The following is a 25,905-nucleotide window of genomic DNA, read 5'->3' as shown; positions in this document are numbered from 1 at the left end:
CTTCCCTGAACATCACCTCACATTTACCATTTTTCAATTTCCACCATTTGATCCTTGGTGCTGCCCTCACACTCATCCTCCTCTTCTTGATCACCAATGTCATCCTACAAACCACCATCCTGTGCTGCCTAACTACACTTTCCCCTGCCACCACTTTACAGTCTCCAATCTCCTTCAGACTAGCCCTTCTACATAAGATATAATCCACCTGTGTGCATCTTCCTCCACTCTTGTATGTCACCCTATGCTCCTCCCTCTTGTTAAAATACATATTCATCACAGCCATGTCCATCCTTTTCGCAAAATCCACTACTATCTGACCTTCTGCATTCCTTTGCTTAACACCATACCTACCCATCACTTCCTCATCCCCTCTGTTCCCTTCATCAATATGCCCATTGAAATCTGCTCCAATCACCAGTCTCTCACCCTTGGGTACAGTCATCACCACTTCATCCGACTCACTCCAAAATTTTTCTTTCTCATCCATCGCACACCCAACTTGTGGAGCATATGCACTAACAACAATCATCATTACACCATTAATTTCCAGCTTCATAAACATCACTCTATCCGACACTCTTTTCACCTCCAAAACACTCTTAGCATACTGTTCCTTCAGGATAATGCCTACGCCATTTCTCCTCCGATCCACACCATGATAAAACAATTTGAACCCACCTGTGATACACCTAGCCTTGCTCCCCTTCCATCTGGTCTCTTGCACACACAATATACCAACCTTCCTTCGGTCCATCATATCAGCTAGCTCTCTCCCTATACCAGTCAAAGTGTCAAAATTCAAAGTTCCGACCCTCACTATCACAGTCCTAGCCTTTACCTGCCTTCGAGCATGCCTTCCCCCTCTTCTCCTCCTTCAGCCAACAGCAGCCCAATTTCCGCTAGCACCCTGTTGGCCAACAATACTGATGGTGGTCATTGTTAACCTGGGCCTCAACTGATCTGGCATGTATATCTGTACTGTTGTCTGCATGTATGATTTGGCAAAATCTTACACCGGATGCCCTTCCTGATGCAACCCTCCCCATTTATCCGGGCTTGGGACCGGCACAAAGAAATGCACTGGCTTGTGCATCCCCAGATGCATGTACCTAAAGAGGAGTCAGACAGTAAAGAACATTAACTGTAGCTGTTAATCAGGCCCATTAAAGGTGGTTGTGGCCACAGTGACATTTCTGTGCATGACATAACATCGCATTTGTACCTGATGACTTATGTTTTTTGTCCTCAGTTGTGCAGGTACAGACATGGCCACTCAAAGGAAGCAATGCCTAGAAACGTTCATTACCCTGGAGATGGAATTGTTATTCCAAACATGTGGGGGTGCACCTCCTAAGCAAAGGTTTTGCAGAGAAGCATTACTGGGGCAAGACCTGTCAGGGACTGATGCAGAATGTGAATTCCATGGGCAGCCATATCAAGTCTCTACAACAGATGCTATGAAGAGTTACTAATATGTTACTTCATGTAAATGAAAAAACATGGGACATTACAACAGACAGGCTCAACATAGAGTGCAAACCACTAGTACAAAAGCAGTTCATAGAGATGTAGATGAGTAGGCCTGGCAGCAAACACCCACTTGCATCTCTATCCTTCCAGTCACCTTTGGTTTACAGCATCCTACATAAAAAGTATATCCTTCAGTGTGTTCTACAGCACTATTTTTATATGTAATGCATATATTCCCTTTGGAGATATGGGGGCATATGGGTGTGGGTTGACTCTGGTGATATGTGTATTCATGCCTTAAGAGGTTCCACTGGTGGAGGGTCCAGCGCAAAAGGACAACACAGGGCTGAAGTAATCAGGACATCTGTGGTTGATAATGACGGCAACATGTAAGTGGCATGGTCTAATGGAACAATGACAATGCCTACAACACAAAATGGGGAGAGTTTTACCCATTTGCACCTTTACAAATGCCCCAGTAGAGGTGCTGGCTGAGTACACAGCCTTGGCAGCAGATGAAGACTGTGCCACAGGGCTCCACTTTTGTCCCCAATCTCCACAGCATTTGGCATGTGCATTGCCTCTGATGCAGGCATACCCACCAAATGGGAGAGGCACAAGAGGGTACAGTCTGGACATGAAAATAGAACTGTCAATGGTACATCTATGACTTCCAGAATCAACCAGTGAATTTTCAGGTGAGTGATCCAGGGACTGAGAGCTGCTATGCATAGCTTAGGGGAGATGGTTGGTGTACTCCATGGATCGTGGTTCATGCTCTCCCACAAGCCATGGTTGGTGTGCTCCATGGCTTGTGGAAGGGCATAAACCAACTGCACATGGCCTGGAGTATGGTGACTGGGAGCAAACAGTACTGCTGAAGTTACTGGAGCAAATGTTGCCTCAATAGGTCCATCCATGAAGCGCACTGCAACTGACATCCAGTCTGCCTCCACAGGCCAATACAGTCTGTGGCTGTGAGAAGCTGCAAATGTGAGGTGGTTGGACAAAGGCCATCCAACAGCAGACCACAAACAACACTGAGAGACGAAAATTACAGTGGCAATTAAAACTAAATGCCACAGCTCCACCAGGTTTAATGGCTTCAGTGTTACCTGCAGGCACACAGTCCTTAACCCCTGGTTGTCGACATTATTCAGGTTGATGGTGACACTACTCCTCAGTCATCACATGGAACACCTCACCAGGGTGTGCATGGCCACATAGTTTTACCCTTTCTCTGCCATGACTAAATCTATCCCCAGCAGCACAGTGCACACTGAAACAGTCATGTTATGGCAGCATGACTTACCACTGCAGGAAATTATCCCTGACACCACACAAACTCCCAGAGTATGTGGATCCTGTGTTCACTTCCAATTAATCTATCCCACATTAAAGTGCTGCAATCACCTGTTTCTGTCTCTTCTTAGCCTTTGTAATTGATTATGACTGTGTTCTGTCCACCTCCTAACTTATATGGGTATGATGATATCTGATGCACAGCAGGGCCAGTGCATGTATTGCATTGCATTCTGGGTGTGATACTGCATGCATCATTATATGCTGCAAATTTTTGTCTGTGTCATGGCCCTCCTAGACGTGCACCACATGCCACTTCTTTGCCCTTTTCTGCAATGTACTGCTAATGTTTCTGCTATAGCTATGGTTCTGCTGCTATACGTTCCTCTCCTGACTCTCCATTCTGCTCTTTTCCTGATGCTATGACTTGTGTGTCAAGCTATACCCTGATGTTCACATGCTGCACTATCTGTTTACACAGTACCACGTTATGCAGCATGGCAGACACAAAACACATATGTTGCTGCACGTGCCCATAACATAATGAAGTACCTCTCTTGAGGTATCTAAACATCAGTAGCATCCCCTCAGTATTTAGAATACCTACTCCACTGTGTTTCAGATTTCTGCCTGGGCTGTGTTACAGGCTATCTCCTTCATTTTCTGAGGCTTGCACATCAGATTCACCAACCAGAGCCCTAGGTCATTTCCAGTATCACCTGCTGCACACAGTGAACATATATACAGGCTGATCCATAATTGCATAGTACTTGTCTGTATATACCTGTCTATGTGATATGTGTATGCAATTACCATCCAGGTAACTCTCTAGGAAGTCCCCTCAAAGGAGAAATTCATATAGATTAAACTTCTGCCAAATGTGTGACTCATGTTAACTGCCCAAGTAGCACATGGGAATATTATAAATAATGCTCTGGGTATTACAAACCACCTGGAAGGCCAAGGAGTGGAAGCTCTTCCTGGTTGTGTACTGCATCCCTTCTTGATCCAGTAGGATCTTACCTAGCAATACAGGTTCAATCTGCATCTCCCAAGACTTCAGGGAAATGTGTCATGTTATAGATGTTCTACATGGCTTTGCTTCTCTCTTTCTCTGTCCTGGAGAACTAGATATGCTTTTCCACATATTAAGCATATTGTCAATGAATTGGCTTAGGTTTTGTGAGGCTGATATCTGCAGAATTTAAATAACGCCCTTTTTAAACACACATTGGTTTGTCAGGGGGTTCATTGAATTTAGATTTTGTATCCTTGATATTACTCCAAAGAATCCCAGGTAAGGCTCGCGGGAGTTAGAAATTGAGAGACGAAAATTACAGTGGCAATTAAAACTAAATGCCACAGCTCCACCGGGTTTAAATTAAAATCTGTCTATTCTACCTATCTTAAAAGTCAGAACACGAGTTATAATGCTACTTTCATAATCTGGACACTTCATATTGCCACATGTGTTCACTGTTGGATTTTTATTACTTTTTGACTTACTAGGTTGTGTACGTTTTAAATAAGAAGGCAGTTTTTTTATACTCATTTTTTATCCCCGCTTTTATACTAATTTTATTTTTGTATTTTACAGAGGTTTTAACTTTTAATGGGATGTTTTCTACAAGTTTAACGATTTATGCTTTTAATTCAATCAAAACCTTTTTAAATTTAATTACTTAATGATGACCATATGATAGTGTAATAAGCTTTCAGAATGTACTTTGACCCAGTAGGAACTGTTTTACTGTTCTGATGAAGTCCCACGATTTTAGGAACAAAAGTGCTTTGCCTTTTAATTCATTTGTAATGAACTTTACAATTTCACAGATGGACTTATACACTTTTTTGGGATATTTACCCCTTAGATTATCTTGCTTCTGCTGGGTGACTACTTTGTGAGCTTTGTTGGTTATTTTATATTTTTTATATTTACTGTTTTAAGTTCTTTCAAAGGCATTTACACTTTGTTTTCTACAGCTTGAGATCCATTGAACAAATAAAGCTCTATGCAGGGCATCGTTCTCTGATCATACCTCTATACATACAGCCATCCATCCATCCATCCATCCATCCATCCATCCTCAACCCTTTTTTCCCATTTTGCACATGGAGTCGAGGCGTCACTTCAACAGTGACAATCACCTTGAGTCAAGGTTTACACCGCTGGGTGGCTAGCCCTGCCGCGGTAGTTTGTCTGTACCACTCACTCATATATGCACTCGCACCTATAGCCAATTTAGAGTATCCAATCCACCTAGTGTGTGAGGAAACTGGAGCACCCAGAAGAAACCCACGCAACTGCAGGGAGGACATGCAGTCTCCAAAGAGAAGGTACTCCAGCCAGGAATTGAACAGGAAAACCTCTTGCTGTGAGGTGATAATGCTAACCACTGCACCACCTCGGCCGCATTTTATATACGTGTGTGTGTGTGTGTGTTTGTGAGTGTGTTTATATATACATATACATACATTTTTACATTTTTACACATATATGCTTATAAAATAGTACAGTAACAACCATTTCAGTCAAAGGTTTACTAAGTAACTTCAAACAGTTTATCATGAATCCACTGAAATGAGTGAACATACTTCATCTCTCTCTCTCTCTCTCTCTTGAAAGTGTTATACAGAGGTTTCATATCATTTTACTTACAGGTTAGCTCTTATCACACAAGCACTACTTTCAGTTCAAAACATCAAAAATGCTAATAATTCTAACACAAAATTCTTCTTAACCAATTATACTGTCACTATTAACTTACAGAATAACCCAAGTATAACTGAGGTATGTAAAAGGAATGAAGTTGAACTACATTGCGATACATTATTTAGAGACATAAAGTTCATAACTGTGTATCTTTACATTCAAAATATAACCTTTCTAACTCAGCCAAAACACAAAAAAAATCTTGTAGGAATATCATGGTTTAGCTTCTTTATAACAGGAAAATAGATATTATAGTGTGTGGCTACAATGTCTAAGTACATCAACTTGATAATTTTTTGTTAAATGGATTACTACTAATATTCAATAAAGTGGACAAAGTAATATATGGAGACGGGGTTACCAGCTGATGGCAAGGAAATAGAAAATCATTTTGTAATTATATAAGTGGTATAACAGCAGTCAAATCATTTACTACTACCAACCATAAAGATGTTTTCTGCAGGGAATGAAATATACTGCAAAAGTAGTCAAAGTATTTTTGATCTATTCTTTCCATAATCTAGCAGGAAAGCATCACAGGAAATACAGCTGCAAGCACTGTTATCTCAGATTGCTTGATTCTGTGACTCACATCAATGCTAGGATGTGTGTGTCTGTGTGGAGTCTGCATGTACTATCTGTGCGCATGTACATGGGTTTGTTATTTTACAATTACACCCAAAGGCATGACAATATATAGATTTGCAGTTCTTCTAAACTCTCTGTAGTTGAGTGAGGTGTGCATGTATGTCTGCTCGTGTATCCTTAGTGGACTGGTGTTTCATCCAGTACCATTTCTCTTACTTATGCTGTTTTCTGGATAAGATCTGGCTCCAGCAAGCCTGAAATCAGGTAAAGTTGGCATCAGGCAATGAATAAAACTGCTATCACTCTCACAGTGCATGACAGGGGGTTCTTATTCATGAAAAGTAATGATTTTACAAGCCTGCCATGTTAATTTACTTTGCAGACCATGCTAGTGTTAAAGGATAAAAATAAAACTACATAATTGCCTTTAATTTATTATCATTTATTTTATTTTTGCACTGAAATTTGAATCAGTTACTCTTGGCTATATATGCCTGAATGACATCAAGCATTTCTGACAGTGATTCACATACCACTTTGTGCTACTAATAAACTCCACTAAACAACATTAGTTAGACAACATTAGTAAATCTAATAAGAAAATAATGTACTGCTCCATGCTCACTACATACAGCACCCCCAGGCTGTTTATTACAGTATGCATCTGAACATGAATGTATAAAACAAAAGTTATCTGAATAAAGTGGTTACGTTGATTGTTTGATGAATTCGAAATGAAAATGCAATAGCCTCCTGGTATTATACATTTAATAAAGGGCAGCTTCATTTTTAGGTTTACAGTCTAAAAGATGTACTTCATAAAATAAAAAAAAAAAATCACTGTTTTCAATTAATGAAGTTCAAACTCCATTCAGCCATATTTTCTCCCAGGTTAAGAATAGATTACACTTATCCAGGACTCACATGCCTCCCTCTTAATTCTCAGAAAGTGCCTATGAGCAAGCTGTGTTGGGATAGTAATTACCAGGAAAATATGCATATCTTTTTAGCTACAGATATGAACCTGCACAACGGTAAGTAAGCAATTATACCGAGAGACTGAGAGTAACACAAATTGATCTTTCAGTGAAAGCCCGCCTCACTGCCAGAGGCTGAACGCAGGCAGAATAATTTTTTCAACATCCTTTCCTTGTCTGGAGCTACTGTTGATGGTATCCTTCTAGAAGGCTGAAATCGGAAGAAACTGAAGTACAGCAATGAGTCAAAGTAGCTGCTGTTTAAAGCAGTCCTCTAAATAGGATGTCATACATTCTTTAACAAGAGATACTTACAATACACTGTACCAAAACTTGACACTTAATTCATGTGGGTTCAACACCCACATATACACACAATCAACGTGAAACACTCACACACACACACACACACACACACACACACACACACACACACACACACACACACACACACACACACTTACTTATACACATACTTCCCTTGCTAATCACTATTTACTTAGTATATGTCACTGTGCTGCCAGTGTTATAGCAGTTCTTAATACCTCGCAGAATTTCATATCATTATTCTGATTAATATCCAGTGAAAAATAAAGGAATGCAAGATATCACTTCAACATTTCTATTTCTCACCTATGGAAGGCAGTTTTATATTACCGTGCCAGGAACATGCTCTAAGCTAGGTAACACGCATCTTAAAATAAGTGACATTTCTTCCACTTGTAAGTCGCGGTTCACTTCCTTCCAATAGCCATTCCTTAGAATGTGTAAGTCCATGACATCAACCAACAATATGTAGCTTGAACGTCAAACTGTGCTATATGGTATTTGCTGTTCTGACTACAAAATGACCTAAGAATAGAAGTTACTTCGCCCAGAAGAATGAATGCCTTCAGTTTAATTGTGTAGTGTACTGAAATTACGTCCCTCTATATGAATTCTCTTTTTACTTTACAAATGCCTGATAGAGAAAATAAATCTAACAAATCTAATAAAAAAATAAATCTAACAAGGTGTAGTAGATCAGAGCACCTAATGCAAAATGTTTTCTTCAAATACTATCTTGCATCTGTTAAAGCTTTAGACCGTGTTTCGGTCTTTCCATGGTTCTTATACTTAATGTAACACACGTAACTAGAAGGAAGAAATTAACTTTTCTGACCTACAGAACAGGTACTGGAAGTTCTGAGGACAGGAAAACTAAGGAAGCACTTTTACTCTATCCAGAAGATCTGTGAGAAAGGCTTGACATGTACCTATCACTTGCACATCATTTATTTCCCATTTAAAAACTGACAACAATGTACCACTGAAAACAAAGGGCTGAAGCCTTGCACCACACCGCACACACACTGAACCCCTAGCCTGGCTGAACAGGAGTTTCACTCTGTTATAATATTTGATACATGGCAATTTGCAAAAGAGGTTAAGATTCAAGAATCCTTTTAAGGGACAGCTGTCAAGTTCTTAAGTTCCAGTTCAAATGAACAGGTTGTAGAAATTTTATATCAGGAGAAACATGATTCTTTCAGAATCATTCTTAGGTGCAGTGCAAATTCAACTCCTGGTGCACCAAGTGCTTTCCATCTATGGTGGAAAATCCCTCTAAAGTCATCTCACTATTTGTCCCTGGAGATAAAATTGTGTTATGTAGGCATTTCAATGTCTTTCTCACAGCCAGTTACTGGTTGACCATTGCACTGTAGGAACCATTTATTAGGGCAGACCATTTAAAAACAGGAGCACTGACACTGCAGAATCCTTTTCCTTCAAACAGAAGAGCAGGATCACATGCTCACTGTGTTCATCATTGAAAGGAAAGTCTTGTAGAAGTAAAGCTCTCAACATTCAAGTCAGATCTATATTACAAAGACATGATCTCCATGCAAAGCTACCAGAACCAAGTCTGATAACAATTGATTTTAACTGTGACATTCTGTAGCACCATTTTTTCCCATTTCTCTTGTTGGGATCAGTTAAAGCAAAACAAACTATAACACTGTTCAAAGGAAATAATGTATGGATGCTTCTATAAGATGTAAGCAGTACAGCAGTGTAACACATTTCTGTAACTGAAGTCTCAAGCTGTTATTTAGTGTTGCAATTCAAGTACTATGTGGAGAAGTGCTGTGTTGTGTTGATTATAGTACATTTGACAAATGAGTATCATTTGTCTCAATGACTAGTGTACATTTCAGGAGATTCCTCACCCACCTAAGGCATGTTAAGGCTGTGCATTACCCCTGCCATTAAACAAGACATGAAAATGCTAAGAGAGCATCAGAACATCTGCTGTGTTCAGTGAAACTAAAAGGGCTGTGGCACAAACGTCTTCTACCTCTGGCTATGTTATACACACCAGAAGGCTTTGGCCAAATAGTGGTAGCAATAAATATTGGTCACTCCTTTTCTCCATATATCCATACACTCAGTCACTGCAGTGAAGTTATGGTGATAGTGTGATGTAAATATTAATGTTTAGTCACCACTACAAAGTTATGGCAGTTGTGTGGCATACACATTAATTTTAGTCACTGCTACAAAATTATGGCAGTCGTGTGGTGTGCAGATTAATGTTTAGTCACCGCTACAATGTTTTGACAGTCGTGTGGTGTATACATTGATATTTAATCACTACTAAAAAGTTATGGCTATACACAATGTTTGGTCACCACTGCAAAGTTATGACAGTCGTGTGATATATACATTGATATTTAATCACCACTACAAAGTTACGGCTATACACAATGTTTGGTCACCACTTATGACATCCGTGTGGTGTATACATTGATATTTAATTACCACTACAAAGTTATGGCTATACAGAAGGTTTGATCACCACAGCAAAGTTATGACAGTCGTGTGGTGTATACATTGATATTTAATCACCACTACAAAGTTATGGTTATACACAAGGTTTGGTCAACACTGCAAAGTCATGACAGTCGTGTGGTGTATACACTGATATTTAATCACCACTACAAAGTTATGGCTATACACAAGGTTTGGTCACCACTGCAAAGTCATGACAGTCGTGTGGTGTATACATTGATATTTAATCACCACTACAAAGTTATGGCTATACACAAGGTTTGGTCACCACTGCAAAGTCATGACAGTCGTGTGGTGTATACATTGATATTTAATCACCACTACAAAGTTATGGCTATACACAATGTTTGGTCACCACTGCAAAGTTATGACAGTTGTGTGGTGTATACATTGATATTTAATCACCACTACAAAGTTATGGCTATACATACGGTTTGGTCACCACTGCAAAGTTATGACAGTTGTGTGGTGTATACATTGATATTTAATCACCACTACAAAGTTATGGCTATACACAAGGTTTGGTCACCACTGCAAAGTTATGACAGTCGTGTGGTGTATACATTGATATTTAATCACCACTACAAAGGTATGGCTATACACAAGGTTTGGTCACCACTGCAAAGTTATGACAGTCATGTGGTGTACACATTGATATTTAATCACCACTACAAAGTTATGGCTATACACAAGGTTTGGTCACCATTGCAAAGTCATGGCAGTCGTGTGGTGTATACATTGATATTTAATCACCACTACAAAGTTATGGCTATACACAAGGTTTGGTCACCACTGCAAAGTTATGAGAGTCGTGTGTTGTAGACATTGATATTTAATCACCACTACAAAGGTATGGCTATACACAAGGTTTGGTCACCATTCCAAAGTTATGACAGCCGTGTGTTGTAGACATTGATATTTAATCACCACTACAAAGTTATGGCTATACACACGGTTTGGTCACCATTCTAAAGTTATGACAGTCGTGTGGTGTAGACACTGATATTTAATCACCACTACAAAGTTATGGCTATACACAAGGTTTGGTCACCACTGCAAAGTCATGACAGTCGTGTGGTGTATACATTGATATTTAATCACCACTACAAAGTTATGGCTATACATAAGGTTTGGTCACCACTGCAAAGTCATGACAGTCGTGTGGTGTATACATTGATATTTAATCACCACTACAAAGGTATGGCTATACACAAGGTTTGGTCACCACTGCAAAGTTATGACAGTTGTGTGGTGTATACATTGATATTTAATCACCACAACAAAGTTATGGCTATACACAAGGTTTGGTCACCACTGCAAAGTCATGACAGTTGTGTGGTGTATACACTGATATTTAATCACCACTACAAAGTTATGGCTATACACAAGGTTTGGTCACCATTCCAAAGTTATGACAGTCGTGTGGTGTATACATTGATATTTAATCACCACTACAAAGTTATGGCTATACACAAGGTTTGGTCACCACTGCAAAGTTATGACAGTTGTGTGGTGTATACATTGATATTTAATCACCACAACAAAGTTATGGCTATACACAAGGTTTGGTCACCACTGCAAAGTCATGACAGTTGTGTGGTGTATACACTGATATTTAATCACCACTACAAAGTTATGGCTATACACAAGGTTTGGTCACCATTCCAAAGTTATGACAGTCGTGTGGTGTATACATTGATATTTAATCACCACTACAAAGTTATGGCTATACACAAGGTTTGGTCACCACTGCAAAGTTATGACAGTTGTGTGGTGTATACAGTGATATTTAATCACCACTACAAAGTTATGGCTATACACAAGGTTTGGTCACCACTGCAAAGTTATGACAGTCGTGTGGTGTATACATTGATATTTAATCACCACTACAAAGTTATGGCTATACACAAGGTTTGGTCACCACTGCAAAGTTATGACAGTCGTGTGGTGTATACACTGATATTTAATCACCACTACAAAGTTATGGCTATACACAAGATTTAGTCACCACTGCAAAGTCATGGCAGTCGTGTGGTGGATACATTGATATTTAATCACCACTACAAAGTTATAGCTATACACAAGGTTTGGTCACCACTGCAAAGTTATGAGAGTCGTGTGGTGTAGACATTGATATTTAATCACCACTACACAGTTATGGCTATACAAAAGGTTTGGTCACCATTCCAAAGTTATGACAGACGTTTGGTGTACACATGGATATTTAATCACCACTACAAAGTTATGGCTATACACAAAGTTTGGTCACCATTCCAAAGTTATGACAGTCGTGTGGTGTAGACATTGATATTTAATCACCACTACAAAGTTATGGCTATACACAAGGTTTGGTTACCACTGAGAGTAGCATGAAACTTACAATAATGTACAGACACCACTGTAGAGTTATAGCAGTAGTGTGGTATATACATTAGAGCTACAGGAAAACAAAGGAAAGACTTCTTGTTCCAAATTTCTAACATGAAGGTCTCAGTAGCAGGACTCTGCAATACGGTTAATTTCCTTTACTTTTACATGGAGGCTTCTAGGGCTGGTTGACAATAATCTAGTAACCAAGCTGCATAACAGCTGACCATTCCAGAAATAAGTAAAAATGCACACGCTGGGTTAGGATCTATAAGCTATGAGTTATGGCTCAGCAGCATCTACCCATGAATGACAGCACTGGCTGACAAAGAGAGATTCAAATGGAGACATCATGAAAAGAGAAGGTCTTTGGTGTGCTGTGAGGAGCTACAACAAGGCCTGACAAAGTCCTCCCTAGTTTGGCATACTCATTGAAGTGAAATTTGTTCCTGACATCAAGGCTGGGGTGTGGTTCACAATCAAGCATCCCATGTCTTCAGATTAGAACCCTAAGTAAGTAAATAAGTACGTAAAAATAATAAACTCCACTCGTGCAGCCTGCACTCAAGGCCTCAACCTGGTCTGTGACATTAATAGAACTTGTTGGTGGGATAGATTTGTGTCTCAAAGACTCCCCCATCTGTGGAATCCCCACTAGCCTTCTTTAACAGGAACCTGGATGACTGGATGGGAAACAGAAAATACACCCTTGGAATCCCACCTGTGTCTGGACAGGGGAAACAGGTGCTGCCTTTGTGGGAACATGGGTGAAATTCTTGGCTAGGGTTATAAGGGCCTCCAGGCCAATAGCCTAGTATCATCCTATAAACCTAAGAACTATAGCTGCTCAAAGCATCACAGCTATAGCCACTACATAACTTTGTGCACTGTGCAGTTTGGTCTCATTTTGGGATGTACCTTACCAGACACCTGCAGCAACTGGAAAGACCCCAAAAGTACCTCACCAAGAGGATCAAAGGGCTCAAACAGATGCCATATGCTGCCCGGTTAAAGAAACTCCAGCTCCACTCAGTGGCATACCGCCTGCTCAGAGGCGATCTGTGCCTGACATATAAAGCCATGTCCAACCGGGAATTAATGCACATGCTGCACCTCAGAAAATCCAAATCCCATCGAACTATGCGCTCGAGAGACTTGAACCTCAGCACTGAAATAAATAGGACATGCTGGAGGGACAGATTCATAACCCAGAGGCTCCCTTCACTCTGGAATAAAATCCCAGTCCAGGTTAGGCAGAGTCCCTCACTGACTCTCTTCAAGAGGAATCTTGATGAGTGGATGGGAGATCGTAGGTTTACCCTGGGTATCACTTCTGTGTCACTGATAGACAGAGGCACAGTATACTAACCTCGAAAAAGGGCATAGCAAAATTAATTTAAAAAGGGTGGCGAAAGCCAAACACACTCTGGCTAGGCTTATAAATGCCCTAGGGCAGATAGCCTAGTATGAACCTATGAACCTATAACTTGTGCAGCACGTACTAGTAATCTTCCCATGCAGTACTAGGTAAGCCAGATGTATGCCACTTGGCACTGTAGGCTGAACTCTGCAAGTTGCTCCTTCACACCCTTATTGTCATTCAACACAGACAGCTTGCACTTGAGTAGCAAACTACTTACAATTACTGGCTTTTGCTTTTTGAATTGCATTAAACCAATTTTACTTTTTTTTTACAAACATGTTGAGTTTATGTTGCATATGATAAGGGGCATTATCAGGCACAAGTACAAAGGACATATGCCTTTCAGCATCCAGTCAAGCACTGGTGGTTATTAATGCAGAAGACAAAAATATTCCCCATATACCCAGGGCATTTTTTCATTTATAAGAAAAGTGAATTTTCTTCAGTATTGAAATTTACAGCATTTTGCACTTTAACCTGTTTATCGAATCAGAGATCGTTACTAGACTAACGACCGGGGGGGGGGGGGGCTTATTAAGCCTAGCCAACTTTTTCAGAAAGAATAATGATACCCTGTATTCAAATAGGAGATTGAGCATTGAGGGGCACACATTTATAAGCTATCTCTGTCCATAAGGGACATGGGTGCCAGGCCTGGTGTAAATGTCTTATTGCCCATCCAGTGGTCTAGGTTGCACTTAAATTTGAGTAATAGATAAACTCAACTTCACATGGATGGGAAGCCTGCTCCATTGTAGGGCCAGTCTCTGGGACACATATCTGTCTCTCTAGCATGTTCTGTTTAAGTCACAGACAAAATTCAGATCTTTAGTCCTTGTACTTCTAGTACTGTTTGACTTGTGAATATGCAGGAGATACATAAGTATGGGGTTTGCAGATGCATCAACTCTGAAGTTGCTCCCTCATCTATTCCATTTGTTTATAAACTGATTAAACATATCATGTCAATAATGAAAATATGTTAAACTGTCACAATTTTCCATCAAGACACGCTGAGGAAAAAACAGTTATCAAATTTAAAGACATCTTCCCATCCCACACTTATACTCACACCAGATAAAGTGAAGTTGATAAGTCTTTCCATCCATGTAATGGAAAGGTTCAGCACTCAACTCTTTGGTCTTTGGTCCAATGTCTCATGTATTACAACATGATTCATAAGCACATGATAATCACAACAGAAGCTCAACAATCTTTCTATTAAGCTGCATCTAAAACTGTTACTTGAAATGCAATAGTGTGGCAATAATTAATCAGAATGTTCCATTTATCCAGCAAAAACATATTCAGTCACAGTGAAACTTCAGTCTCTGGACCCGGAGCTTACAGCACACATTTCCCCTTTACTTTGGAAACATAGCTTCAAGAAAGTGTGACATAAATCTTCAGAGTATCTAGGTTATCTCTCCCGTTTACCAGCTGTGAAACCCTACTGTTATATGTGGGACCTCCAAACATCGTCATACCATATAATAAATTTAATCCCAATTCTTTCTCATTCCACCAATAACAAAATCAGAATACATAGCACTCCCCAATATAAGTTCTACCACAGTATCATATTTTGCTTTTTTACTTTGAGCAATATTTTCCTAACAAATTAATTGACCAGGAGAAGTCATTCAGCCTTGCCAGCATGATACTAATACTGAATGACAGAACTCTTGACAGACTAGCTTTCACCCTTTCTTTCTACATGGTCTATCTTAATTATCCTTGCATAGAAACAAAGTAAATCAAGTAGCACTGGCACTCTGAAAAGTAGTAAACGTTTGACTGCATCCATCAAAAAGACCCATTGGTTAAAAAAAAAAGAGAGAGATGAAAACTCATCTTAAAAAATGTATGTTTGCAAACAACATTGATAACATTATCTTTTTACAAACAAATGCACAGCATCACTACACTTTCATACTATACTTGGAAAATAAAAGTATACACATATCATTCTTCTTAATTGCATTTCTGCATCACTCAATATTTTTGCTATCATACCTCTCAACCTCTTAGAACAAAAAATCTGGACAAAGCCATAAATAAAAAGAGAGTCAAAGGCCCAAAAATATGGACACTTTTTAAATATTGCGCTTACAAACTTAGAAACTTGATAAAATAACAGGTTTTGCACTAGCATGAATTTTCTGAAGGATATGGGGTCTGAAACTCATTATATGCAATTATTTTATGACTTCAGACCTCAATGATTTGCCAGTGATTCACCAAAAAAACACAATTTTATGAGAAATAGACCAAATACATGAGGCAAAAATCTGAACATTCTGTGAAAATCTGGAGAGTTGAGAGGTATGTCTGCTATTCAAAAAGTGTTTAGTGTAAGTTTGTTTTAAATTAAATGCAATTGTCTGTGCTGTAATTTAAAAGTGCACTTTCTCATGGTATGCAGTGCATTTTGCCTCAAAGGAGCTATATTATCATATAATGCAGTTTTCTTCATTCTAAAATGTCAACAAAAGGATCTGTGCTCTTTAATTGGAGCTTAACTCAGACCTTGTGTTAAACAGCAGTAAGTGCCAAGGTTATTGCCACTCATAACTCAGACGAACTACTATTTGCTCTTTTTTGCATTTTCATCACAGAACATGATTTCCTGTAAATGCCACTGATTATTCATTCATAGAGGTTAGAAAAAGGCTACAGAGACGTACCGCAGGCTGAGGGTTAACTTTTGTTCTTCTGACTTCAGTAAGTCCCCTACTTTGAAAGTAGTGCAACCCAGGAAGCTCCGCTGGAAAATAAAACAGAAAAAGAGCTCATCATTAGTCTCAGAGGCAATGGTTGTTAGCGTTTCAGCACCATGCTCACAAATCTGTCTCAAATGGCAAGAAAGAAATATTAAATTGGAACCAGCTGGCTTCATCTATTATCCTGTACAATGCCATCTTGCAGCCATGACACTGCTATCAATAATTCGTTAAGCTCACTGTCCTCAGACAAAAAAAGTCTCTCTCTACATTAAAAGCAGATAGATTTACAAAATGAAAGATGGCAGGCTGATGAAAATCTCTAGGTTTGGATTTCTTTCCAGCCTCTTTATATCACACTTTGCTTTAATGGCACAAAAGATATTTCAGAAGTGCTACATCAAATAGCCAGCTACACTCTATAAGAACTACCAAAATATATTTATAGCTTAGTAAAGTGCAGTCTTGGTTGTTCTTACTTTTCCAAAATGCATTTTTTGCAGTTGCACAAGTTGATAATTCAGTTTCAGCTTTCCTGTATCACTTTACCTTTGCTGAGAATATAAAATGTAACATGTAAGACACACAAAGCAGACTTTAGAACAATCTAACAGCCTTAGATATTTACCTGAAAAAAGATGGTTCAAAGTCTGTATAAAAAATTGAGTGAAATCTTTCCATTACAAAAGCTTGACTGCAGCAGCCATCTTGGTGCCCAAGCCTAGAAAGCCTCTTTGCTAGACTGGAGAGAGTTACATCCTGAGACTACAGGAGTGGTGGGGTGTCATTTGCAGGCTTAAATAACCAGAGGCAAGTAATGCTATTCACCTTCTTCTCATCCCTTTTCAGACAAAGGGGGTGATGTGTGCACAGTATCCCTCCTTTTTGATTTACCCCTGCTTTCCTGGGCCATTGGGTTGGCATAGAACTTAGAGGAGTGTGAGCGGAAGCAGATGCTATGCTCTCATAGAGACAAGCACCAAAATGGTTAACACAAAACCAAAAGAAGGATGGTTGGTACATCACCCGGAGGAGACAGTTGTAATTATTTGGCAGTGTTGAATCTGTCATTATATGTTTAAACAGCTGCTAGTGCATTAATAAAAAGGTCTGAATGTCTGTTTTGGTTTAGTGCATTTTGATTATTAGCATATCAGGGATAAAGTAGATTTTGTTCTTGGGGTGAATAAAGACTGCTCTAGTTCAACATACATGAAAATAATAATGCACATCACAGTAAACCAGTAACATGAGAACACTGAGGAAATGGCAAAGCAATTAACTTCTGAGGATGAGTTACATCTGGGATGTCATGGATAACAACATGTTGTATATAGAAGAAGCAAAGCAGAGTATGTGGACAAAGGCTCGATATCAGTAAAAATCCACATATCAAGATAAAATATCGAGATGTACAGCGCAGGACACAAATTTTATTAATATCTCTCAGTGAATGATTAGAGAGCGTATTATGCATTTTGGTTTTTAAATTTTATGTTTATGTATGTTTTTTAGTACTTTTATATGAGTGTTATACAAATCTCTTTAAGAATGTTAATTGTTGATGGGTTGTAGTAGCTTAAATATGAGTGTGTTAGGTATTTCTGTAGTCTAAAGAAGTGGTGTAATATCGCAAATCCACTTACTCCCCATATTAATAAAATTTGTGTCCTGTGTTGTATGGTATTTAAGTCACAAGGTACAGGTTTGATTCATAAGCTATAATGTTTACCCCACTGGGCTTTATTGCATTAATGTTTACCGTACTGTGTAGTACTTTGACTTTGCAAATGTCAGTGTACCCTAAGTTACAGCTACTGCATTTAAACCCTTCTTATATCCTGCTGATTTTGTACAAGATGTGAGCTTATTTGCTGTGCAGAACCAAAAATGTTATTATTTTAATTTACAGCTCCTACACTGGTTTAGATCTTAAAACTATTCCTGGAATTCAAGAGAAACTGGTTATTTACAACAAGCAGTGCAAGCTGAGAAGTAATATTTGTTGCATAAAATATGCTTAGACTGATGCATAAGGAAACTCCTTTACCATTTCAGATTCATAAAAAGTGTATGTAAAGCTTGTTTGTGTAGCCCTTTTGTGCAGAAAGCCCATTGATGTTATGATAATGGCAACATACTTTAAAAGCAGATAGGGAATGTCAAGCAGGTCAGTGCTGGGGCCAAGCTTAAGTCTGTTGGTATTCAAACGAACGCCTAGTCTACACAGTGTGGGGTAAATGACTCCTATGATGGAGTCCTAGTAGAAACAAACTGCACAATAACAGAAACAAACATATTATCATTCAATGAAATAAATACCCTAATCTTTAAATGTGAACTCAAAAGGTAAAGAAACTGCTTAGAAGCATGATCAAGGGCACAATTCCAAAAGGCTTACTCTAAGTGTAAGTGACCACTTATACTGAGAGCAGGCATTTTGAAATCTGGTGTCCATAGTAAGCCTGTTTATAGATAAGCCTTACACTGAAATAAGCCACTTACTCTGAGATCAGGTCTTTCAGAATCAGGGCAGACTACTAGGCCTTTTTATTCTATCAGAAACCTTAGAAAGAATATCCAGAACTGCACTAAGATAATATATAACAACAACACACACTAATCCCTAGTGGACATATCCAACATACTAGATGATACATTTAACTCTAACATTATATTATTATCTCCATCTATCCCCCCCATCACCTTGCAGCAAGTCCTGAAGGATTTCTCTAGGAACAAGAACACAACATGCTATGTTTCCTCTTCAGTACAAAGCACAGCAAGCCTTACAGACTCACTACTAAACCTATTTTACCTCAGGCACCCCACTGAATTCATACTGTAGTGTGGAGAACTGCTTTTGTCATCCTAGTACACAAGGGTAGACCCACCACTGAAACTGGTACCATAGATATACAAGCCCAACCAGCCTTATAGCAGTACAGTACCTAACAAGTTCAGTGGTCTACAATCCATTCATTTAAACTAGCTTGAGTTTGTTAAAGGTAGACTCTGCCTCCAAAACGTAGAGAAATTTGTTAAACAAGTTGCAGATGCATCCGATGCAACTTAACTCAACCTTTGACCTCATCCCACATTCAGGAACTGCAGATGTGCTAATCAAGCAAAATGTAAATACCATGTAATCTGCTTGATAGCAAACTGGTTTATTGACAGAACCTGAGAGAACTAAATCTATTAGTGTAGAGGGCACCCACTCATCAAAAACAGATGTTACTGGCACCATCCTTCTGTGATTGGTCTTTGAGCCACTTCTCTTTGTTATTTACTTCTCTCATTTCAAGGCCATGTTAGAGTCTGCAGCTGACCAGTTATATGGATGACTACAAACTCGGAACTATCGTAATCTCTTCAGCTAAGAATAAAATTCTCCAGGATAGTCTGATGATTACAAACAAATTTAGCCAGGAAATGGCCTTAAGCTAAATGTTAAGAAATGCAGTACAGCTTCCCTTGGCAAACATGTGCTTCCATGCATATAACACACAGATGACACCCCCTTTGAAAACTGGCATAGTTATTAGGGAGCTAGGTACATTCATTGACAATAAACAATCCTTTGACCATCTTATATCTACTTTGTTTGTGTCTTTCGGCTTTTCCCGGTTAGGGGTCGCCACAGCGGAACTCCGGTCCGCTAATGATTGGCAGTAGATTTTTACGTGCCAAGTTGCCAGCCCTGACGCACAACCTTCAACGAAGGTACGCCCATTCATGCATGTCTACACACAGAAGACGCTCTAGCTGAGAATCGAACAGGACGTCTCACTGTGAGGCGACAACACTACCGCAGCACTACCACCGCATCTTACCATCTTATCATTGGGAAATCCTTTTATCTTCCCAGACTGATTACCAGGGATATATCTTCTTGGTCAATGGAAGTTATTATCCTTCTCTACTCCTCTATTATCAGACTCATAACACAATGTAATGGCCCTTTCAGTATGCAGCTGTCTACACATAAAACTCGATTCAACAGACCACAGATTTGCTTCACAAAGATAATCAAGGGCATGTTTTCCATTTCCTACATAGACTGCCTTAAAGCACTTTCTCTCTTCTGTGATTTTCACAGACTTTTGAGTGGGAACCTCTGCCTCACCTACAAAGCCCTGAAGCATCCAGTCCTATGCAACTTCCTACACATCTGCAAAACAAACAGCAGCTTATACAACATGGATGACCAGATGGAAAATTGTAAATTCACCCCTTGTCTGGCTCCTCAAATCCTCACTGAAAGGGGAAGAAACTATGTAGAAGTTACCTTTTGTGTTGTAGGGTACAGAAGAAAGAGGATCTATGATTTTTACCCTTCAGATTTAACATTGCTCTTTCTAGAATTACTGTTTTTCTTCATAAAGTAGGCCTGTTTAAGAGTACAAAAATAATCTAGTTATTAAACTAGGCCTACAAAAATAATCCTTGTCACTAGTAATACAGAGTCAAGTATACAAAGGCCTTCTATAATGAAAAATATGAAAGGGCTACTCTTCATGACCTTCTGCTACTTGACATGATATTAAAGGGCAGTGCTTCATTTTTTAATGTTCAAAAGTTGAGATGCATGTCTGTGCTACTATTTGTGAAACTTTTAATACACTTTAATTGCTAAGAAAAACAGTCTATCAGTGTTACATTGATTTGTTTTAGTGAGCTACATTGCTTACACTACTTAGAATATGTCTTCTCAAGATACAAAAGTGTTTATCTACGTCTCAAAAACTGAATTTAGAACACTCATATTAGGCCATAACGAATGCTTACACTACAGCTTTTGGATAAAAATATGACTAGTAGCATTTTGAGTTTGCATTCACCAGATCTAAAAAAAACTACATAACTTTGGTTGTTTCCAATACATTTCATCTAAAATAGCCATTTTAAGAACTCACTTCATGGATTCCAAGATGGTGGGCATCCTATAAACACCCTCTCCACGAGGCTCCTACCTTTTTACAGCAAAACAGAACAAATAGCCTTTCAAATACAACTTCTAAAAGAAATCCCTGAAAGTAGATGATCTCTGTGCTGTTTGGATAACTGAGAACAACAAATTCTTTGTGAAATTGTGAAAATATTTTATGTAAAAACCTCTAGGTACTTAAGAGAACTCCCATGTCGTGTAAAACCTGGGCCTCAAACTGCAAGATCACCGGCTCCAAACTGCTACAGGCACCTATAAACTGAAGACAATGTCGAAGGAAAACGAAAATATGGAAATCCAAACTAGATTAAACTATCTGCTATAGCCTCCCCAGAAATGAAAGCGGTTACCAAAAGGCAAAGAATAAATAAACAACAAGATACAGCCAAGTCCAACACCAAACAGAAGCCGGATCCAAGTTTCCACATGGATGAACTCAAAGAGGCTCTGCTGCCACTCCAATTAGCAGTGAAAGATTTTGCCAAACGCTATCCAGCTTTGGCAGCAAAATAAACAAGATAGTAGAACGTATAGACAGTGTTGAGGAAAAAACTAAAGCTTACAAACACCAAATAACATTGTTAAAGGAAGAACTAAAAGCCAAAGACTCTACCTTACTAGAGATTCAGCAGAAACTCACTGACTTCGAAGCAAGGAGCAGGAGTAACAATATAATAGTCAGAGGTGTACCTGAGTCCTATGAACACAGTCAGTTAATTAAAACAGTAACGCACATCTTTGAACACATTCTCCATGCTGACACAAATACAAGTAGCATTACCATTCAGAGAGCCCATCAGGCGCTACACAGAAAAAAAATGATGACCTCCCAAGACAGATATATGTCAAAATATTATATTACCAAGATGTACAAGGGCTGCTGTCGGAAGCCAGAAAACAAAACCAAATTATGTGGAAAGGACATAAAATTACGCTCTCACAAGTCCTACCGATGGCTATTAAGGAAAGGCGCCAAAAGCTCTCACCATACTGTGCTGAGCTCATAAAGCGTAAAATAAAATTTCAAATGAAATACCCCAACACTCTAATTTTTTTATAACAAAGAACTCAAATGCTTAGTCGACTCACCTAAAGACGCAAAAGCTGCTTTTGTAAACTGTTTTGGCAAAGCACCGGAGTAGTGATTTAATTCCAAAACAAGATGATTAAGTCTTCCTCCTTATAAGGCTATTCCAAGATTAGAATCAGCAGCTGTTAAAATCCGAGATAGTCTGTTTACTTTTTCCCTCTTTCTATCTTTTCAAATTTTATAAATGCTTTGTTCGTAGATACTCAACCGGAAGTGTCCGGAAAACAGGAAATGAGTCCCCCCGGAATGTCCAAATCAGTTTTTGCTGGGGAGTAGGTGAGTTTGGGGATGCACCAACTTCCACCCAATCAACCAGGATTTTCTCTCCTCGCACAAGCTACTCAGTCTATAGAAAAACTACAGCCGTACGCTTCTGGGAAATACCAGCTCCTGTGAATTGTGGTGTTGCAGGCTTTGTTGGAACTGCAGTGGTTCCGGTCTTTGCATGGACCGAAGGGATGGAGGTGTATGTTTTAGTTTTAAGTCAAGAACCTGCATGGAAAAGATGTCGGCGAGCTATTACCACTGGGTAAGGTAATCCAAACTAGACATAATCCTCCATTGAAGGGTTTATTTTAAAACAGATGTAATATACTGGTCCGAGGTAGCAGCAAGCTACACATGCAACTAATCTGAATATGTATTTCTGAAGAATAATGACTCTTGTCTTTTGAACGAAGCAACTGCAAAATAAAACTGTGCACATAGTGCTTTCTAAAAACAAGTGGATCTGTTTTTTTTTCGCTAAACATCATGGTTTACTATATGTTAAAGGTTACAAAAATGCCCTTTAGACTGTATTGGCTGTAATGTTTTTTTCCATTTTAGCCGGTTTTCTTCTTAGGCTCTACTTGTACCTTCTTCTTTTTATATAAATATGTACAGCCAAATATATGCAAAAGCAGTAAATCAGGCAGGATCATAATAGAGATCTCTAGTAAATACAGGTGAAAATCTGTGTTTTTTTACATTATAAAATGTTATGTTCTTAAAACTTGCTGTCAGGAGTGTAGTGGATTGTTAGGGTAAAGGGATGACTATTCTAGGAGTTAGTTTTATACTGTATATATGTTGTATCTGTAGTAATTTGCTAGTTCTTAAGCGTAGTTTGATAATAATAAGGTATCTGTAATAATAATTCAAATTGTACTAAAGTTTTTCCCGATAATTAAGTTATGTCAAGCTCTTTCAGTATATGGGGATAGGTGGGTAGGCACAAGGGGAGTAATGAAAGAGCAAGGTGTTACTGCTTTCATGTTATATTTTTTGCTCACAGCACAGTTAAGTAGAATGGACAGAACATTTTTCCATAATATACACTCTAACACAACATCACGAATAAATATTAGAAACATTAAGCCCAAGCTATGTGGATCATAGATTCATGGAATGTGAGGGGTCTTCAGAATAAAAAATAAGAGAAACCTGCTGATGCATCTTATATTCAAATCAGATGCCAACATAAGTTTTATACAAGAGACACATATGTTTAGGGATGACTGGAAGGGAACTATGAACAAGAAATGGATAAAGGACATAATAGCAGCCGGAGATAGCTCCAACGCTAAGGGTGTAGCTGTGATAATTAAAAATGAATTTCAACAACCAATCCTAGAACGCAACTGCGATATAAATGGCAGAGGGTGTTACCTTACAGCCCCCAACCCATCAAGAGGGAAGCCAACACTATTTCTTAATGTGTACGGATCATGTACTAGACAACATGACTTTATTCTGGAAATATATAACATTCTGGCCAAATACCCCAAACATGAGTACGTACTAGGGGGGGATTGGAACGCAGTCATTGATCCAGGTATTGATCGAACCAGTAACCACCCCTCACAAAATATACAATCGTCATTAGCCCTTCAGGAACTCATGACTGACCTAAACCTGTTAGACCCAATCTCATTCAGTGTAGGACAGGAGAAAAACAATATTTACACATATTACTCGAAATGCCATAACACATGGTCAAGGTTAGACTTTTTCCTCATTTTGGAATCTTTAATAGATGGGGATATCAAATACTCCTCCAAACCCAGATATTTATCAGACCACGCGAGAATCACATTGAAAATACACTCTATAAGTAGTAATCAGACAAAAAATAGAAGGAGCTGGAATTGGTCATTAAACAACAACTTATTAATTAAACCAGAAGTGGTTCAGGAGACAATGGACATCCTACTAGAGCTGGGAAAAACCTGGACAGTACAAGTATTCCATACAATGTACAATGGGCTGCATGTAAGGCAAAGCTGAAAGGGGTACTTATTCAAAAGGCGGTATATTTAAAAAAAATAGCAAAAGATGAAGAACACAATCTTGTGTTGGAATTGAATGAGTTCAAAAATAAGCACCAACTCATGCCTAGCACTGATACTGAGAAGGGAATAAATAATTTACAAAGACAACCTTTTGAACTCCACCAACATAATTACTCCTTATATGAGCTAAAATGTCTAACTAAATACTCTGAATGGGCACAACTTCCCTCTAAAGCCCCGGCTAGGATAATCGCAAATACACAGAAAACAGCTAGAATCTCACTTCTTCAATACCAAAATAAGATCTACAAATCAGACAAGCAAATAATAGAATTATTTCAAAATATCTACTCAGAGCATTACGGTCTACAAGCCCCACAACTCTCAAATGAGGAGTTAGATAATTTCTTTAAGAATACTGAGTTCCCCAAATTGAAAGAAGAACACATAGAATTTCTCAAAGCACCTCTCAAACAGCAAGAAATTACTATGGCAATAGGAAGACTAAAGTCTGGCAAGTCACCGGGACCAGATGGGTATACACCAGAATTTTATAAAACATTTAATCATAAGCTATCTTCCATCCTTCTAAAAGTGTATAACCGTATTAAATTAAATGGCCTAGCTGATTACTACCTAAATACTTCTAAAACAATACTCATTCCGAAGAGCAACCTGGATAGCTCTGACTCACATAACTATAGCCCAATATCTCTAATTAATCTAGATATAAAAATTTTATCCATGATCTTAGATGAAAGGCTAAAAAGTGTATTGCCGCATATAATATCCCCAGAGCAGGCTGGTTTCATGACAGACAAACAGGGGATAATACCTTAAAAACAGATGCCATGATATGCCTTACAAAAGATGATAGGAATGTGAGATATGGCTTAATTCTGGATGCTAGTAAAGCTTTCGACAGAGTCTGTTGGAAATTTTTATTCACGACCATGTCACGCTTCAACATCCGCACAGTTTTTATTAACCTAATTAAAACATTATATAACAATTCTTACACTTATCTACACATCAACAAAACACTCTCACAGCCTATCAAGCTATCAAAAGGAACCAGACAAGGATTCTCCCTATCTCCTTACCTTTTCAACTTCTGTTTAGAGTCCTTATTTTTATATCTTTCCCAAGCCACCTTCCACTCTATCCCGAAGATTCTGAACACTAAGATAGCA

At 38.7% G+C, this 25,905-nt stretch overlaps 1 protein-coding gene across 5 annotated transcripts in view; it reads right to left on the bottom strand.

Moving 5' to 3' along the window:
* INPP4B (inositol polyphosphate-4-phosphatase type II B) overlaps nt 1-25,905 on the bottom strand; it is a 4,727,932-nt gene that overhangs the window by 2,513,225 nt on the left and 2,188,802 nt on the right. For all 5 annotated transcript variants that reach the window (XM_044062266.1, XM_044062271.1, XM_044062267.1 and 2 more), the window contains one exon: nt 16,363-16,442. In XM_044062266.1, the coding sequence (XP_043918201.1) occupies nt 16,363-16,442 (80 nt within the window). The remainder of the gene's footprint in view (nt 1-16,362; nt 16,443-25,905) is intronic.

Source organism: Protopterus annectens, chromosome 2.part1 (genome assembly GCF_019279795.1).
Source record: "Protopterus annectens isolate FY-2018-M chromosome 2.part1, PAN1.0, whole genome shotgun sequence".
Taxonomy (NCBI): domain Eukaryota; kingdom Metazoa; phylum Chordata; order Ceratodontiformes; family Protopteridae; genus Protopterus; species Protopterus annectens.
Note: the sequence above shows the minus strand (reverse complement) of the source record. Positions and strands in the feature narration are given on the sequence as shown.